At 41.5% G+C, this 21,089-nt stretch overlaps 1 protein-coding gene across 6 annotated transcripts in view; it reads right to left on the bottom strand.

Moving 5' to 3' along the window:
- LOC126458594 (inward rectifier potassium channel 4-like) overlaps positions 1-21,089 on the bottom strand; it is a 667,556-nt gene that overhangs the window by 452,282 nt on the left and 194,185 nt on the right. For 3 of the 6 annotated variants that reach the window (XM_050095743.1, XM_050095739.1, XM_050095744.1), the window contains exon 1: positions 16,685-17,174. The exons of 1 other annotated variant lie outside the window; for it this stretch is intronic. In XM_050095743.1, coding sequence (XP_049951700.1) covers positions 16,685-16,824 — 140 coding nt within the window. In that variant the 5' untranslated portion in view covers positions 16,825-17,174. Of the gene's footprint in view, positions 1-16,684; positions 17,252-21,089 lie in introns of those variants that run through there. 2 more of the 6 variants (XM_050095740.1, XM_050095738.1) reach the window with 2 other exon arrangements.

Consider the following 21,089-nt stretch of genomic DNA (forward strand, 5'->3'; position numbering starts at 1 on the left):
ACCATTCCTAGACTGGCAAGGGAACTTGCTGTTCCAACAGGACAATGCACGTCCGCATGTATCCCGTGCCACCCAACGTGCTCTAGAAGGTGTAAGTCAACTACCCTGGCCAGCAAGATCTCCGGATCTGTCCCCCATTGAGCATGTTTGGGACTGGATGAAGCGTCGTCTCACGCGGTCTGCACGTCCAGCACGAACGCTGGTCCAACTGAGGCGCCAGGTGGAAATGGCATGGCAAGCCGTTCCACAGGACTACATCCAGCATCTCTACGATCGTCTCCATGGGAGAATAGCAGCCTGCATTGCAGCGAAAGGTGGATATACACTGTACTAGTGCCGACATTGTGCATGCTCTGTTGCCTGTGTCTATGTGCCTGTGGTTCTGTCAGTGTGATCATGTGATGTATCTGACCCCAGGAATGTGTCAATAAAGTTTCCCCTTCCTGGGACAATGAATTCACGGTGTTCTTATTTCAATTTCCAGGAGTGTATAACTACAGATGAAATAAACTGAGTATCATCTCTGCATAAGACAGAAACGTACTTACGTGCAGTAGTTCAACAGAAAGTCCCTTTTTCTGTCTTTCCTGGAAACAAACAGTTCAATATTCTTTTCATTGAATTTATGTAGGCCTATATTTTGAGTAATGCCCTTTTCTGTGTAGACAATTACTAACGTGCTCGACTTGGTACCAGTCACTGCGCTTCTCAAAAATGTCTTGAGCCTACTCAGAGGCGTGAAGTATCTTTCTGCTTCAGCAGTAGCCTTAAAGATTGGAAACTCCTTTGTCAGTGTATACTTCTGAAAAATGTTGTACCTGGCCGTGGTGGCCGAGCGGTTCTAGGCGCTTCAGTCCGGAACTGCGCGACTGCTACGGTCGCAGGTTCGAATCCTGCCTCGGGCACGGGTGTGATTGATGTCCTTAGGTTAGTTAGGTTTAAGTAGTTCTAAGTTCTAGTAACCTGATGACCTCAGATGTTAAGTCCCATACTGCTCAGAGCCATTTGAACCAAGAAATAAGTAATTCAATAGTTGACAAAGTTTGTGACTGGTAGCGATAATTTAAAAAAGAAAAACAGTTGCATATTTCCTGAGACAGTCACGGTCGAAAAATAGTCAAAAATGGCTTCAAATTCTTCAAGACTTTATCATCAAAGACGTTAAAGGACATTCACGTTAAATAATCGGGACGCGCGCAGAACAAATAAAAAGCCTAATTTCGATTGAAATGGACATATCTTGCCACTGTGTATATGTTGCAACAGAAATGAAGTACTGCCAGTTAAACTGACTTCCGCTGTAACTGTAGCATTTGGCACTCAAGCACTCAGTCAATCAAAGTGAAACTATTTCGGAATACATATTCTGTCTTGCTCTAAACTTTTTTGTAGACAAAATTACTTAGCAAAACAATTGTTCCACAACCACTTCTCGTTGTTACTACAAAAAGCGTAAATTATTAAATTTAAATTATTTTGTACCTGTCAGTAGTAATCAAGTTTATAAAATGAAATACGATCAGCAGTATAGCAAAGGAGCTCCATAGTAATTTATTTAATACCGACACACTGAAAATGAAATTTTATGGTAGTTACGAGTCGTTAAAGTATCTACTGGTTTCTTACAAATGGTTGTATTGTGGCAGTTTCTTTCTGAGTTTGACTGTCATACCAGTGGAGTGACACCGCTGAGATGAATTTGAACATGATGATCTTTTCTCTGTGTCCTGCTCGTTGCTGTCACTGCCGCTGCAAGCTGGGGATTAACCTGAGGAATAGTGATCGTATGTACACAACGGTATTTTTTATGTTAAAATTTGATTTTTGCTATTTAGCGTTCTTTAATGACAGATTTGCTGAAGTTTTCTTAAATGCATAGCTGTATCTTCAGTAACGATTTCTTCGAGATTTATACAGTAATAGTAAGAAAGCCATTTTGAAAGTGATTGCAGTGCAGCGTATTAAGTGACGGAAATAACTACGTGCACGGTGCAAGTTGACCCGTAAGACACTGCCTCGTATCTGTTCCAACAGAACAAGTAGCACACAGATGTTGCACGCGTGTCGAGTGGTTCAAAGTGGTTCAAATGGCTCTGAGCACTATGGGACTTAACGGCTGAGGTCATCAGTCCCCTAGAACTTAGAACTACTTAAACCTAACTAACCTAAGAACATCACACACATCCATGCCCGAGGCAGGATTCGAACCTGCGACCGTAGCGGTCGCTCGGTTCCGGACTGAAGTGCCTAAAACCGCTCGGCCATCCCGGCTGGCCTGTCGAATGGTGGCAGTGCTGGAAAAAGCGAGATGATCTGGGCTGGCTGCACAATTTCACCTCATCAGTATGGGATCCGTACCAGATCGGGTTGACGGAGGAGATAGAGAATATCCAAAGAAGAGCGGCGCGTTTCGTCACAGGGTTATTTGGTAAGCGTGATAGCGTTACGGAGATGTTTAGCAAACTCAAGTGGCAGACTCTGCAAGAGAGGCGCTCTGCATCGCGGTGTAGCTTGCTGTCCAGGTTTCGAGAGGGTGCGTTTCTGGCTGACGTATCCCCCTACCTATACCTGCCGAGGAGATCACGAATGTAAAATTAGAGAGATTCGAGCGCGCACGGAGGCTTTCCGGTAGTCGTTCTTCCCGCTATCCATACGCGACTGGAACAGGAAAGGGAGGTAATGACAGTGGCACGTAAAGTGCCCTCCGCCACACACCGTTGTGTGGCTTGCGGAGTTTAAATGTAGATGTGGATGTAGACTTGCGCTACTAGGTCAGGTCAGAATCATAACCCATGTGTCATTGGGCGACCTTAACCCGGTGTACGCTAATCGTTTATTGCGGAGGACAAGGACGCAAGGACGTCGGGGGGGGGGGGGGGGGGGGAGGGTAGGGGAGGAGGCGGGGTAACGATGCAAGCTCCAGCCGGAGCCAGTTGCCAGGTGACGAGGGTCGGTCGCTGAGCGCCCTGAATGTTGCAGTGGACGTCAGACACGACAGCCAGACTCCATTAGCGCTGCCGCCGCGACCCGTGCTGACCCAGACGAACCCTCCAGTGGAGGTGCTGTGCTGCCACGGCCGCTGTCAGCCGCTGTCGGCCGTTAAACCCTTCCATACTAACAGCATTCAAAACTTCGCACATTAGCCTATACAGTGAAACTGAGGCTCATCAGAGACTTGAAAACTAAGGTCTTCAGTGATTACTCTGCTACTCACAGTAAAGTGCCTGGCAGAGGGTCCAATGAACGACCTTCATGCTGTCTCTCTACCGTTCCACTCTCGAACCGCACGCGGGAAAAACGAGCACTTAAATTTTTTCGTGCGAGCTCTGATTTCTCTTATTTTATCGTGATGATCATTTCTCCCTATGTAGGTGGGTGCCAATAGCATTTTCTCACAATCGGAGGAGAAAACTGGTGATTGAAATTTCATGAGAAGATCCTGTCGCAACGAAAAACGCCTTCGTTTTAATGATTGCCACTCCAATTCACGTATCATGTCTGTACCACTATCTCCCTTATTTCGCGATAATACAAAACGAGCTGCCTTTCTTTGTACTTTTTCGATGTCATCCGTCAGTCCCACCTGATGCGGATCCCACACCGCACAGCAATACTCCAGAATAGGCCGGACAAGTGTAGTGTAAGCAGTCTCTTTGGTGGACCTGTTGCACCTTCTAAGTGTTCTGCCAATGAATCGCAGTCTTTGGTTTGCTCTACCCACAATATTATCTATGTGATCGTTCCAATTTAGTTTATTTTTAATTGTAATCCCTAAGTATTTAGTTTAATTTACAGCCGTCAGATTTGTGTGACTTATCGCGTAATCGAAAATTAGCTGAATTCTTTTAGTACTCATTTGAATAACTTCGCACTTTTCTTTATTCAGGGTCAATTGGCGCTTTTCGCACCATACAGATATCTTTTCTAAATCATTCTGCAACTCTGTTCTGTTGCTTCTGTGACTGGACTGAGGACTCTCATCCAGATAGACCTCCACCCGCCGTTCTTAACGGAACAAAATGTAGGGATAAAGGTAAATTCGGGAGCACGCCAAGGAAGTTACGATCTAAAGTATAGGAGCGTTACAGGTTACAATATAAAGAGTGGTCATAAAGTCTCGAATCATTTCTAAGGAATTATACATAACTATAATCGATTTCTCTGCTAATGAGTTAGATGTGTCAAAATCAACGGTTCCGAGAGGTTTACGCATTACGCCAAAGAAAAATTCGTACCATATTCAGGTGTTTCACAAATTAGACAACAAAACTTACGCAACTCGCCAAGTTTGGTATTAAGATTTTGTTGAAGGTGCACACAAAGAACACTTCATGAATCTTTACTGTTGAGGCCAAGTACCATACCTATGAAAATAAGAAACATAACAGCCGCTTATGGGGTAGCGAGCCAATTGACACTAAGAGTGAATGACACCTCAAGCTATCACTGAATGTCAAAGATGCACACTAAAATTGAATGTATGCCTTGATTTTACACAAACTACAGTTTATGGACTCTTCGTTTTTGCAGTAGAAATAATCGCAGGAAACATTTACCTCTGCAGGGTGATTCTCGAAGATATGCAAATGTATTGCTACTTTTCAAGTAAAACTAAAGAAAAAATATAATATAGACATTGGTCCGCAAATTTTTAGTTAAGGAGTTAGGCTAATAAAAGATTTTGCCTGAAATTTACCATTTTCGCTAATATGAAGACATCGCTAGATTGTGCGAGGTTAAAGTAAAGCGCGATTTTCATTTATTTTGTTGTTATTAATCTGGGGAATAAAAGATGTCCCAGACATGTATCTGCAGTAGTTTTCCATAACGTCCAGTGAAGCAAAGACGTAATTTCGTAAAATTTTTAATTTATTAACTTCTCGTCCAAATTTGTTTTTTAAAGTCAAGACAATTTCACAAAGTTTTCAACAGAAGTTGTAGATAATTTAATTTTAGGAAAATTATGGTGATAACCTTAAATGAAACTATGAATGTGTCAGACAATGTGCTTTTATTAATACAATAGCACACGTGAATGTGGTGTCATGTAAATACACTGTTATTATTATGTTCTTTCACTGAACAATACAGGAAACTAACTCGTTTCAAGGTTAGGAAACGACTGAAACAACTCAATAACGGTTGCCAACAACGACATTCTTAATGGAACGTTTCTACATTCTTAATGGAACGTAAACAAATTTATTTGTATAATAATCTTTGCTTCTCTGGATGTGCTGGATAACTACTGCAGATACACGTCTGGGACATGTTTTATTAGATACACCAGACCAATAACAACAAAATAAATGGAAATCGTGCTTCACTTGGACCTCGTACAGTTTTGCGATGGCTTCACGGTAGCGAAGTTGCTAAATTTCAGGCAAAATCTTTATTAGCTGTAGCTCCCTAACTAAACATTTGTGGATCTACAGAACAAAGGTAACAGACAACCAGGATCTAAGAGCTCCATGCCGCGATGCAGCGTCGGTTACTGCTCGACATACGCTTCAGAATGTATTCACATCTGCTTTTAAACTGGGAGAGTAACTCTTCGAGGTGGACAGAGGTCACGCTGAACAGCAATAAAAATGAATACATAGACTAACAATAAACATATATGCGTATTATGTAAATGCATCCATTATTTCGTAGAAATAGATTGAGACCTTATGACCACCCTGTATGTTACCTAAAAAAAGCATGAAGTACGCTCACGACACGCACACAGCATCTGCTGGCTTGTAAATAATTAGAGCTACGGCTCTCTGTGAGAGGTAAATGGCCACCGAATACTTACCACGCCTGGTAGGGCATCTAATGGCCGCTAACAGCGTCAGATGTTGCGCGATCACTGTGAAAGTAATGGAGATGCCCCGTACCCGTGTGAGAGAGCGTTATCAGTATACAACAGTGTGAAAGGGGCCTTATTTTGTCTTCATTTGGGCTGCTCGTAGAATCGTCCAATATCCAGATTTTTGTGGGATTTAGATGCGAGAGTTGCCTGATGCTGGACTGCATGGGAAAGTGAGGGCAGTCATACCTGTCTAGTTTCCGGTCGACCACGTCCAACCGCCAAATGGGAGGATCGCCCAGTTGGGCGCCAAACATATTGTAACTCCTACATCTCTGCATCTGCCATCCGAGACCGGAATCCCTGCAAGCTTTCTGTATCATCCTGCCCGTTAACTCAGAGACCAGCAGCATCTCATACGTAGACTGCCGTTAACACGACAAAACAGCTGCGTTCCGAGTGGTGATGGGACCGATGATGAATGGCGTCTATAACTACCCACGTCGTGTTGTGCGCCGACTCCACTGTAGCTTGAATGCATTTTTAAGTTTGTTTTATATGCCCGACTTCTAATTTCACCACACAAGTCTCCAGGGTTGAGCAGTTATTGCCCGATGACGACACGCAATACAGTTTGCTAAAGCGGAGTTCGCCGATATTAATTATGTTTTTGGATTTAGCTTTATTACTCGTACAGAGACTCAACATTCCTTTGTTTAACAGCGCGTCGTCAAAATAAGTATGAAATGCTAATGTCTTTGCAATACATACTATCGATTATTGAGTTATAGTTCGTACCTGTTTTGCCATTTTAGAGAAGAGAAACCTTAAGCGCTTCTGCTTCTATAGTCTCAGCATCAAATGTTCACTAATTTCAATTTACTTCCTATCTCAGTTCAGTATTTAACACAAATTATATATCAACGTCATATCTGAGATATTACGTCGGTTCCACACTAACGGAATAACACGTAATTGTCATTTAACGTCACTTTTATTATTAATCCTTTTTCTTATGACGCAAATGTTAATAAATGATCACTATCTAGGAGGAAAGAGGGATTGATCCTAATCATGAGATAATAGCTTTTAATGAGTTCGCAATCGTTAATTACATAAAAGTCACGTTCAAGGATGATATGCGAACAACTTTCGTTACGTCCGTTTTCACGTATCTGTCAAAACTAATCCTGTCGCCCACAATTCAAATTAACACTGACGTTAACCCCTTTTGTCGGAACACCTAATCGTAACTATTATGTGAAAGTTTATTGTAGTCCCCGAATTAATTCCTTTCAGATACGCGCACGACCGAACAGCAGAACGAAACACAAACGACTTGTTTCGACAACCGAACAACGCAATGACGTTACATTACAACAATGTCCGCCCAATGAACATCTCTTTGGCTTTATCTGTTTTACTCTGATTAATTAAATTATTCCTAATTACAATTTATTTAGCTATTTAACGAAAACATCTAACAAAAAATAAAATAAATTTATCCCAACGTAAAAGATCCGTTGTACGTCACATTATGTTCAGTGGTGAATCGGTGCATGCATGGAGGCTAGAGGAGTTGCAACGTCTTACTTAAAGGGATACTCATATAGCCAAGTTTTTAAGGCGCCGCCCGTTTTATTTATACTTGATATTTGGTTGGAAAATTTGGCGTCTGACATTCATAAGAAGCCAGTTTTGGAGGGTGAACTGACTCCCGTGCTACGGGGGCGAAAACTGAAGTTCTGACCGTGTGCCTACGACGCACGCCCTATATATTCGCCTACACCTATAACTCAGTCCCTTCGAAGACAGTCTACTAATAATGAAGAGATTGCAATAGGTGAACACTTTCATACGACACAGTCAATTTATTTCACTTTAATTTCAAATATTACGCCCCTACTTGTTCTGATCGCACTCACTTTACACCATTACACTCATTCGTCATGGGCTTATATGAGTTTAGCATTGCCGATTCCTTACGGTAGGGTCACCTTTCAGTTATATAATAACTACCAAGATACGAAATTGATCCTGTGCTTGAAAATAATTATTTTCACCACGAGCGCTTTTCTCTTAAGCATACGCGTCCTACCCTCGTGATGGTTCTGGCGCTACTCGTTCCTTCGCGCCAAACGATCTCTTGGCACGAATCTGTCCCTTCTAGAACAATGAGGCATTACCGTCAGCTATGGAGCTGCGTTATAGCAAAGAACCCTAAGGATAGATTCGATCCGTCAGCTGCCGGCCGCGGTGGCCGAGCGGTTCTAGGCGCTACAATCTGGAACCGCGCGACCGCTACGGTCGCAGGTTCGAATCCTGCCTCGGGAATGGATTCGTGAGATGTCCTTAGCTTAGTTAGGTTTAAGTAGTTCTAAGTTCTAGGGGACTGATGACCTCAGAAGTTAAGTCCCATACTGCTCAGAGCCATTTCAACCATTTGATCCGTGAGCTACATGACCGATATCTGTATACCTACAAGTCCTTTATAAATTTGACCCGGGTTTGTAATCACTGAAATACATCGCTTACCCTCTAATCCGTGACGTATCGTATCATTTGCTCCTCTCCCTGCTGGGTGCTTCACTTCTTTTGTTACGCAGTGTTTATAAATTATCTAGTGGACAACATCGGAGGCGCCATAAGGATGTTTGCAGCTGATGATGTTTGTACGAAGACAGCAACGCCAGAAGGCTGCAGAGAACTGCAGAATGAGTTGCAGAGGATTAGTGATTAGCACAAGGAGTAGCAGTTGAGACTGAACGGAAATAAATGTAACATACTGAGCATAAACAGGCGAAAACGTTCATTTCTGTACGATTACACTATTGGCGACAAATTACTGGTGACAGTAAGTACCCTAAAATACCTGCCAGTAACCATCCGGAGCGACCTAAAGTGGAATGAGCGTATAAAATAAATAGAAGGAAAATAAGATGTGAGGCTGAGATTCACAGAAAGAATTTTAAGGTAATCAAGGTGTCGGCGGAACAAAACGCTAACCCACAATTTACTAAGGATTAACCTGATCACTTTATCTCTTCTGTGCAGTACATGCATGCAACAAATAGTTAGACATGTACTGATAAAAAGTGCTTGCTGTCTATGATATAACTTACTTTTTCTTACTGCGTTTGAATTGAACCCAACGTATAACATGCAGTAACGCAAAATACGTTCTTGTGTGTTAACATAATCTTTCGTCGATTGCTTCAACTTCATCCACGAAAGTATTGGCTTATAAAACACTTTTCCATCGATTCCCGAGTATTTCTCATCAGCATGAGACCCTTACCAGGTTGTACTTACTGGAGAGATAGACACTAATGGAAAGCTGCGCGTTTCTTTACACGATCGTTCACTCTGAATGAAAGCAGTACGGAGATGGTCTACAAACTCCAGTGGAAGACGCTAGAGCAGGGACATTGTAAGAGGGCGTGTTGGAAAGTAATTCTTCCGATTTTTTAAATGTAAAAACACTTGCAGCTTTCGAAGCTACACTTTACTCTTCATGTCTACAAATTGATTTCCCAACACAGTCGCCTTGACGACGAAATCGTTTCTCTCAACGAGAGATCATTTTCTGTTACCGTCGCTGACGACTGTTTGACGGAACCACCGTGTCACGTCTACATGCACCGCTCCATCACTATCAGAGTAAAGTCTTCGAAGCAGTTCTTTAAGTTTTGGAAACAGATGAAAATCAGATGGGGTGGAAACAGATGAAAATCAGATGGGGTCAAGTCGGGACTGAATGGAGAATGATCGGTTGCAGTGAACCCAATACGTCGGGTTGTTGCAGATGTTGCAGAGTTTGTGAGTGGTCTTGCGTTGCCATGAAGAAGGTGAGGATACTCCATGTGTGGACGAACTCCTAGAAATCGACACTCGATTAGACCACGCTGTTTCTCACGCACCGACATATGGTTGCGTCACACACCGCCATGTTTCACGCCACGGTTCGGAGCCCTGCAGCGGCAGTGGGATGCTGCAAATATGTAGACATGAAGAATACATATATAAAAAGTAAATAACGTTTGTTTAACTGCAAAAGCTTTATGTGTTCTACCTACAAAATTCGGAGGCGTTAACTTTCAGTATACCCTCGTACATCACGGAGAGATTTAATACTAAAAATTCGATAATTCTAGAAATTAGATCTAATGCGGAGCTTTACCAACAACCGTTATTCCCATGCGCCATTCACGAATGGAACAGGGAAGGTGAAAACAGGCAATGATAGAAGACATACTCTCCGCCACAAACCGTAAAATGACTTGCGGAGCAAAGATGTAGAGGCAGATTACAACAACATGTACAGGCCTACCATTGTTTCCAATTGTCCGGATTGCTAGAGTCCCTTTAAGGGTATACCACGTAACGTTAGCTGTTTTATAAGTAATCTCTATTTAATAAGACGTCGAGGGATTTTATTGTTGTGTTACTTGATAGCATATTTATTTTTTAGCGTTCGTCTAAAACCTATACACCACTTCTAAAATGTCATTGAGAAACCATATCGTACCTTTATTTAAAGAAGATAGTTTAGTTGTTCCAAAACCTAGCACATAAACAAAGTTAAAAAATATTCCAAAAACGCAAAAAATAGTCCCTTTGCGAATAATTTGTTGAAAAAATAGTTTAGATATCGCATATTAAATCAATTGTGAATTATTTTGGGTTTCCGTATTGCGCGAACAGTTGATATACATTAATGGTAGTCTTATTAAAATATAGTTCATCGTACAAAAACTAAGAATTTTCTTTAGATTAGAAACGGCATGTTTCTAAGAAACTCGTAACCACAATTGGGAACTATGTCTGTGTATTATTAGGTACAAGAGAAATTTTTATGCGAGACAAATGAACCAACGTAATGACAAACTCCTTGCTCTACTTTTTATTAAACACAATTAGTGAGACACCAACTTGTGTTAATATGCTTAGTGACTGGACTGAAGAATTCCTATCAAACAGCATTTAGCGTGTCACTCTTAACGGGAAGGAAACTATTGACGTAAAATATCTCCGGCCGTACCCCGAGGGAGTGCTATAGGACCATAAACGAGTACATAAATGATGTAGGTTTTAATGTAGGAAGCTCCAGGAGTCTGCTCGCTGATGATGTTGCATGTAGAGAAACCGCTACGAAATGCTCGAAAATCTGCAGTGGATGGCCTCTGGTGCAGAGACCGGCAATTGACTCTCAACGTAAAAGGATGTAACGTATTTAGCACAAACAGGCGAGAAGATGCATCATTATTTGACTACAACTTTGCCTAACAGTCAGTGGAAACACTCACATCCACTAAATATCCGGGATTATGGGCACGGAGTGATTTAAAGTGGAATTGTCATATCAAATTAGTTGCAGGGAAGGAAGATGACAGATTCATTGGAAGAATCCTTAGGAAGTGTAGTCCAGCCACGAAGCAGGTATGTTACAAAATTACCGTTCGGCCAATTCTTCAATATTGCTCCCTCAGTCTGGGATCCTTATCAGATAGGACTGAGAGAGGAAATAGAGAAGATCGAAAATATTAGATGCGCGTTTCATCACAGGATTTTTTGGTAGTCTCGAACGCGTAACGGAGTAGCTCATCCAGTGGGAGATGCTACAAGGGAAGTTTTGTGCATACCAGACGTGGTTCATTGTTAAAATTCAGAGAGCGTGTGTCCGTATAAGAGTCAACGGAAAGGCTATGACGACATCATGATACGACTGGTGTGCCTGAGTATACACAGAGGTCACCGGCAGTCGTTTTCTCTCTGCGGATCACTCGCAACTGGAATGGTAAAGGAGGAAAGTGACAGTAGTGCATTAAGTACCTTCCCCAAACGCACCTTAAGGTTGTGAGTAGAGTAATGACGTGTATGTAGATTTACCGGTACATAGAATAATTAGTTATCAGCCTGTTTCATGGATCATAGTTACTACTCCTCGCTATGATATGAAGCGAGTCAGTATACAATAACAGTACAAATTGTCGCAGAAAAATATGACAACATGCTGTGCATATACGCAATACCTTAAGTTATACTAATTTTGCAACAGGCGTCCAGTGGTCTACAGCTAACTATGTTCAATCTCTCTCTTAAATACACTTCCAGTAAAACACACACACACACACTATACCCTGAGAAATTATTCCTTGGAAGCGATGATCAAACAGATATCATTTCAGTTTGTGTATGAAGTTAATTTTTATTATCTATTAAAATCTATGCATCACTGAATAAGGGGTAAAGTTTTCGTGAGTGAGTAACTCACTCTTATCTGTTCCGCACTAAGCCTAAGTGACGAGCAATGTAAATCATTTCTCCTTCTATTTATAGTATTGTATTTATGAAAACATTATAAGGAATAAATGTGCAATGAGGCCGTGCCAGTATGCTGAACTGTTTAAGGAATTGTCTAGAAAAGGTTTTAGAGTGCACAGCACTCATTACACTATTACACACTTCTGCACAACAAAACTTTTTCCTCGATGACCCCAAATATGCTATAAGACATTAGAGAATGAAAAATGGAACAGTAAGTCAAATTTATCACATTTTCAACTCAAAAAACTGATATTTACCGCAACACAAGAGCTGCAAAGCTTTTGCGTTTAGGAAGATCTGCGTTTTCAATTTCGGTTCTTACCCAAGTAAATACCCAAAATTGAAATTATAAAGTTTCATTTATTGATTTACCATCATGCGTTATTTCTCATAGTCAGGTTTTGTGCAGTACTGAATAGTATGTTCTGTATTTTATCTCAATTCAGTGGCATTACATATGGAGATAACTAAATATTAATTATCAAAAATACTATTTGCATTTCCAAGTGTTGAAATTGCTTGATTATAATACCTGCATCGTCAGCAAAGAGAACTATTTCTGCCTTTTGGATATATGATGGAATGTGAGTTATATATAATAAGAACAAGAGCGGACCCAGTATCGATCCCTGTGGGCACCTGTAGTGCTATTCTACATTCTTAAAACAGTATTTCGCTATGCATACTGCCTGGGTTTCTTAATGAACATCTCTGCGTCTTTTTAGTTAGAGGACGAAAACCAGTTACCAGCAATATCTCTGATACCATAATTTGAGCTTGTGTGAATAAGGCGAACTACACAATCAAATGCTTTTAACAAATCACATACAAAATCAGTTGTCAATATTTCGTCATTTAAAATTTTTTAACCTGATTAGTGAATTGAAAAATAGCATGTTCTGTGGGAGATCCTTTTGCAAAGAGGTGTATTGTGGTTGTTGTATACCATACTTTTCCAGTACTTTCGGGAAAGAGGTAAGTAGTGAGACTGTTTAGTTATATCTAATCTGCCTAATACGCCTTACTACCTTTATTCTAAAGTAATCTGACAGTACTATATTTCAGTCTGGCAAGAAATGTTCCCTGTGATAGTAATGCATCGCATAAGTGACTGAATACACTGCATAGGCTCCCATATGAAGAAAATGATTTTAGTATTCAAGATGTTTTCAATTCCATGAGAGGTTTGGTTTCGAGGAAATTAGTAACATTCTTAATTTATTTCGCAGTCAGTGAAGAAAATTTCGTTTGCCTGTAAAATGTAAAACTGTTTCATGCGTGCGTTCCACTGTTCTATCCTTTGAACTCTCCATGGCATACTTCTGAGTTATGTGAAGAAAGTAATTATCAAATATTAGACATTATACAGAGATATTTTGATCACTTCCATAAGACAGCACAATATTTCTTGTAATATGTAGACACTTCTACTATTATGTTTGTCTTAATGTTTTTAAACAATTTCCTTTTCCTTGCACATTTGATAAAAGCTCATTCCCTACGACAGAGAAAATATGGAGACTGAATTCATTGCTGAAGCGTTCGGAAAGTAAGATCCTGTAGCCAGTAGTATGGTTTTCATTTAAGGCATATACTATACTAATGCTGCTGTTTAAGACGGGTGTGTATTTGCATTTGTTGTGAGATTGGGCTGAGTCATGACAGATGTTTATGTGCGTACAGTTGAAAAGGCTAGAACACGTAACATGCAGCAGCGATTCGTATTCTGAATTCGCGAACCAAGGCGGCCAACATTTCTGTTAAATCTGTGAGATTATCAAGTTAAAACAACTTTCAGTTCTAAATGTAAGACAGTTCGCGAAGAGGTGCAAAGGTACGTCAGACGTCAAGAAACGATGGAGGAAATGTTGGAAATTATTAGAGTGGCGGTTAGCGCCAACAGATGTTGGACAATTACGAAGTTGAGGTTCCAAGTAATAAAAAAAATCATGAACGCTCCTAATCGCTACCATAAGAGACATCGGATTTCTGAAATGAGGTATATAAAATTGGTAAAAGCCTGTGATGTGTCTCTACAACATAGGCAACACGACGGAAAAATAGTACAACTTATATTCCTTTAAGTAGAATAACCGACTTGTTATTCGTTGCCCTCTGCGGCCTAATTCGCTGGATGTAATTAAGATGTACTTCGTAACCTGCTTGCTGGTAGTTCCCGTCCATATATCTAGTTACAGTCATCATCACGAAAGGGACAGCACTTAGTATATGCGGGGTAGCGAATTACAGTGTTAAAACGTAGCATTGAACTGTACTGGAAGGTATGGGGAAATGTTCCAGAATGCACCAAACAACTAGTGGAGGCGATGTAAGGGAATATTATTTGACAGGCATTTATATTATAAACACAGATATTCGAGAAAGGAGGAGACAAAGTGAGAATTGAGAAAAGATGCGATGCAGCAGACGAAGCGAAGAGGAAGGTAATTACTGAGTTTTTTGTGCGAGTAGAAAGTGGCAAGACGGTTGGATATCACGGATGCACGGAACGAAGAAACTAAGTGGAGAATAATTATAAACTTTCTGTGGACGTACCACTTTAGCTTAAAAACATACAGTACGGCTGATTTTTGACCACGAAGAATAATGTTAGAATACATAAAGTCCTCTGTGTTCCCTCCATACTTCCAACTTCCAGAAGAATCGTGAATGACGACTTCATACGTAAGCCGAAAGGTATTGCGTAAATAATGCTACAGATTTTATTATCCTCATGAGATAGAATTTCATTTACCATCATACTGTACGCTACATAGGCGATATATTGACAATGATGTGGAAATAATGTACATTGCTGCTCACAATGTTTATAAATTTTTGTGTAAGGAATAGTAAGTATGATATCGCACCCCTGCAAGAAAAGTGACGCAAGTCAATAAACGGAAATTTTTAGTTTACGTCAGTGAAAAATACGTTTTAAGTGCCCCAAAGTGCACAAAAAATCACACCTCTACCTCGCAGTGCGTCGTCTACAGGGCTGTTGTGTCAGTTTGGCTGTAGGCCACTTCATTATTTGCCCCTGCAAGAACAAATTGTTGCTGCTGGCAGGTGTGCGTCGGCCATTCAAGAAAAGCGCCACATCCATGAAAGCAGTCTTGACGACTACAGCTGTTGTAAATATTACGAAATTTGTAAATATTACGAAATTTCGTGCGTTGCAGCGTATAAGAAAACACTGGGAATTTCTGCAGTAATGAAAGTTCACATTGAACCCCTTATTCCCGCCTAAAGTAATCCTACATTATATAAGCCCATTTACGATTCTAAGTTTTCGTAATCAGTTTTCTTTAAATTGTACCTAATTGATGATCCTTATCAAATTGTATTAATTTTCATAAATATTAATTTACACTTTTCATTTTACTAGAACAACAATTTCAATTTATTTTTCATATTTCATTCTAACTTATGTATCGATTTTGCCTCATTGATGTTCCAATGTCGTATTGTGTTACAGCAAGTTTAAAAAGTATATTATTTGTGGCGAAAAAGTGGCATAAGTATTACATGAGGGGTCATAACGAAAACAAAAAAAAAAAAAATCTTTTAGTTAAGCAAGAGAAGTGACGCGTCTCAAAGAGCTAATTAATAATAACCTGGTAGCATTCCACACGCGATGAAGAGTTACATATCCATATCACTGCTGCACAGAATATAATGCTATTTACTACCAAAAATACTTACTTGAAATTAAGAGGAAGCGTACACTATTTCAAAGTAAGTTTTATAGAATTCTTTAAGTCGATTTTTTTGCAGTTTTAGTTGTTCACTGTTTTTCCCGATGTGCGATGTGCGTGTTATCACAATACAAATCGCACAACTTCCCGCAATCAGAATGTAGGTAAAGATGTCTAAATTCAAGAAAGTGAAGAGTACTTATCTGCTATTATTCTTCAAGAAGAGTTATTGAAATAACGTTTAGGTCGTATGTGTAACAGAATCGTTCACGCAGTGCGGATCAATTACGTTCGAAAGAAAGCAAAATGTGTAGAAAATTTTAATATAACTAAAAAATTTTCCGCTTTTCCAAGTCTGGTGAAACTGTAACGCAATACATCATCATAGATGGTAGCACTGTTATTTCGCAAATATTAAGCAGTATATTGTCTGTTGCATTCATTTATAATATATTTAAGATTGTTGTTTAAATTTTTCCGTTTTGGAAATATCAATATTATCTAAGAGCTGCAGATATGCGCGTCTGCTCTGTGCATATATACATACATACATATATATATATATATATATATATATATATATATATATATATATATGTGTGTGTGTGTGTGTGTATGTGTGTGTGTGTGTGTGTGTTTGTAAACTATCGTGTCAGACTAATATGTTTTAGTGCTTATGTTCTAAGCAAGATATAATTCCCAGGTATGATACGTTGTAAAGCTACCCAAAAATGAAAGTATAAGGAACGTTCTTCTTCAATTCGAAACCTAACGCCAATCCCAGTAACAGAAACCAAATGAATTCCTCATTGGAAAGAGGTTGCTGTAAGAGACAGACAAAATTCGTAACAAAACTATTACTAACCTCGCTACAGGAATTAACAGAGCTTGCGACCGTACCAGCAGTGAATAGCAAATGTTCGCCGGTCGCCGCAGAACTGTTCTAGGAAAGGCATTCATCTCTACATCTGGATGACAGAGGGAGCCACGCGAACGTGGAGGCATTGGGAAGGCAGAGCGGACTATCTGGCGTTTTCAAACACTATTGTTTCTTCATCGTTGCTGCCGCCGCCGACTTCGCAGATGTCGCTGCACACTTTTCGTACGAGTACAAGTAGGGGCATTTTCTACCACAAGGTGCTCAACACTAGCACACGTCAGCGCTACTACGTGGGTATACACATCTAAGGCGTTCGGGAAAGGAACACTTACTTGCGGGCAATAATTCGCAAACACATATAATCGTTCTTGGAAGCACTGTCGCCCATGGTACACGCGTACACGCGCTTCACGAAACAGCTCAACCGATGGTGCGGTTGCGCCGCCACGTAGAGCATTGTTACGGCGCGGCCGAGCCTAACCCATATCGCGAGTCATTCGGCGGGCTGGATTCGCGAAGCGCTCCATGACAGGCCACCGGCGGTACGCACGGTCGACTGTTGACCGTCTAATATTAGGCGTCGCGGCTGGGAACGGGGAGCATAATGGGAGGGGCGCCGCCGCAGGGCTGTGCCAGGTGGACCGAGGAGCGGCTGACGGAGGGCACGCGCCGTTTCGCCACGGCTGCGCCGGGCCCCCGATAACAGGCCGAGCGCCTTCTCTGATGGCTGAGTACGACGCCACGTTTAAAGCTTAAATTTAATCACTTTTGTACACACCACCGTCAAGATGTCATGTTCAGCTGCATCTGCAGGGCGCAGCGAAAGGGTCCGACGACTTATGATGGTGCGAAATGTATTCGCAGTTGGGAATATGAATAACCATCCGTTGTATAAGTGAAGAACGACAACGAAAATTTGTATCGTACCGGGACTCGAACCCGGTTTTCCCGCATTAAGCGGGCGGTCGCCTTAACAGTTTTGGCCATGCGCGCACGACTCACGGCCACAATGAAACTTCCATATATCGTTGTGTCTGCGTCACAACCTGTACTCGTACACATAGTACGCAATTCCCGTACGAGGGAGGACATCTTAATTGAAAGTAGCTGCTTGGTCTCGACGGATAAATACAATACTGTAGTGCCTGTCTTGCACGCAGGCCGAGCTGCTCTAGGCGCTGCAGTCTGGAACCGCGCGGCCGCTACGGTCGCAGCTTCGAATCCTGCCTCGGGCACGGATGTGTGTAATGTCCTTAGGTTAGTTAGGTTTTAGGTTTTAGTTCTAGGGGACAGAAGTTAAGTCCCATAGTGCTCAGAGCCATTTGAACATGCATCGTTCTTCTTAACAATACAGGTACTACAGTCTCGGACTTTTAATTAATAACATCTCGCTTGTTACACAACGTTCTGACATGTTTACTGATGCATTATTCTGAGGTAAATTTGCCATTCAAGAGCCATAAAAATCCCCCCCCCCATCCATATATATATATATATATATATATATATATATATATATATATATAGTATATATATATATATATATATATATATATATACAGGGTGTTTCAAAAATGACCGGTATATTTGAAACGGCAATAAAAACTAAACGAGCAGCGATAGAAATACACCGTTTGTTGCAATATGCTTGGGACAACAGTACATTTTCAGGCGGACAAACTTTCGAAATTACAGTAGTTACAATTTTCAACAACAGATGGCGCTGCAAGTGATGTGAAAGATATAGAAGACAACGCAGTCTGTGGGTGCGCCATTCTGTACGTCGTCTTTCTGCTGTAAGCGTGTGCTGTTCACAACGTGCAAGTGTGCTGTGGACAACATGGTTTATTCCTTAGAACAGAGGATTTTTCTGGTGTTGGAATTCCACCGCCTAGAACACAGTGTTGTTGCAACAAGACGAAGTTTTCAACGGAGGTTTAATGTAACCAAAGGACCGAAAAGCGATACAATAAAGGATCTGTTTGAAAAATTTCAACGGACTGGGAACGTGACGGATGAACGTGCTGGAAAGGTAGGGCGACCGCGTACGGCAACCACAGAGGGCAACGCGCAGCTAGTGCAGCAGGTGATCCAACAGCGGCCTCGGGTTTCCGTTCGCCGTGTTGCAGCTGTGGTCCAAATGACGCCAACGTCCACGTATCGTCTCATGCGCCAGAGTTTACACCTCTATCCATACAAAATTCAAACGCGGCAACCCCTCAGCGCCACTACCATTGCTGCACGAGAGACATTCGCTAACGATATAGTGCACAGGATTGATGACGGCGATATGCATGTGGGCAGCATTTGGTTTACTGACGAAGCTTATTTTTACCTGGACGGCTTCGTCAATAAACAGAACTGGCGCATATGGAGAACCGAAAAGCCCCATGTTGCAGTCCCATCGTCCCTGCATCCTCGAAAAGTACTGGTCTGGGCCGCCATTTCTTCCAAAGGAATCATTGGCCCATTTTTCAGATCCGAAACGATTACCGCATCACGCTATCTGGACATTCTTCGTGAATTTGTGGCGGTACAAACTGCCTTAGACGACACTGCGAACACCTCGTGGTTTATGCAAGATGGTGCCCGGCCACATCGCACGGCCGACGTCTTTAATTTCCTGAATGAATATTTCGATGATCGTGTGATTGCTTTGGGCTATCCGAAACATACAGGAGGCGGCGTGGATTGGCGTCCCTATTCGCCAGACATGAACCCCTGTGACTTCTTTCTGTGGGGACACTTGAAAGACCAGGTGTACCGCCAGAATCCAGAAACAATTGAACAGCTGAAGCAGTACATCTCATCTGCATGTGAAGCCATTCCGCCAGACACGTTGTCAAAGGTTTCGGGTAATTTCATTCAGAGACTACGCCATATTATTGCTACGCATGGTGGATATGTGGAAAATATCGTACTATAGAGTTTCCCAGACCGCAGCGCCATCTGTTGTTGACAATTGTAACTACTGTAATTTCGAAAGTTTGTCTGCCTGAAAATGTACTGTTGTCCCAAGCATATTGCAACAAACGGTGTATTTCTATCGCTGCTCGTTTAGTTTTTATTACCGTTTCAAATACACCGGTCATTTTTGAAACACCCTGTATATATATTTATTTAATCGTATGGCTAGGGCCCACCTGTCGGGCAGACCGTTCGCCGGGTGTCGGTGTTTCAATTTGACGACACTTCGGCGACCAGCAGTCGATGAGGATGATAGGGTGATGATGATGACAGCACAAACCCAGTCGCTGGGCGGAGATATTCCCTCGAACCCGGGCCCAGAGGATTGACAATCTGTCACGCTGACCATTCAGCTACCGGGGGCGGATATATTATTTTTCCTAACCACTTAACCACACTTTTCACACGTATCACTTACTGCCTTAAAGAGTCGCTGTTGGGGTAGAAACTACCTGCGTATGAAAGGGGAGGGGGTGAAGGGGAGGGGTAAAAGAGAATTGTAGCCCACGACGCGTGAATACCCAGACTTTATTCATCCAGTATTTGTGATTGAGAGCATTTAATGACTTTCAACAGACTTGACACAAAATACGAAACCTTTTCTCGCTGATAACCCCCACAAAACGATGAAAGGTAAAAACTTTATCGCTTACTACATTTAGATTGTTCATGCAGTAAAACTGCCCCATTAGGCGTGACGTTCGCTACTAATTCTACTCGTGACACTTTTTCACGCTTTGTTCACATACACCATTGAAAGTACCTGCAAAATTATATCATTCTACAAAGTCCAGGAGATATGATGCCCTAAGCTCTGAGATGCGTGATAATTGCCGCATCATACGTGACTTTTAAATTTATTTATTTGTTAATAACTCAATTCGCAGCACATATGGCGCTGAATGTACCTAGAAAATTGTAGCATTGTACGATACATAGTTCACGACATATGACTACACAAACATTTAGCTGAGTGAAAACGAAACGGCAGGGTTAAATTCGCTACAAATACAGGTGAAATATGTGTATAAATATGGGTGAAACATATTAAATATATATGACATGTGCGTACGCGGGAAAGGTCACGGGTAAAAATCTCCTCCTAAAGCCCTGGATCGATATGAAGCAAACTTAGTACTAGCCATCTGGAAAGAAATACTGTGATGGTGTTGGGATAGGGTTGATAACGTGAAGAGAGAAGGGGGTCAGGAAGAGATGGACTGACAGTGGACCTAGAAACAGATATGGGGAAGGAGGAGGCGGAGAGAGAAATTGGAGTGGGAAACAGACAGAGAAATGAAAGAGGAGGATATGGACAGAGAGAGGACGGAGGAGATGGAATGAGAGAGGTGGAGGAGGAGACAGATAGAGGCAAGGAGATTGAGGAGGTGTACACAGGGGGAAGGAGTAGACTGGGTGGACC

Source organism: Schistocerca serialis, chromosome 2 (assembly GCF_023864345.2).
Source record: "Schistocerca serialis cubense isolate TAMUIC-IGC-003099 chromosome 2, iqSchSeri2.2, whole genome shotgun sequence".
Classification (NCBI taxonomy): Eukaryota; Metazoa; Arthropoda; class Insecta; order Orthoptera; family Acrididae; genus Schistocerca; species Schistocerca serialis.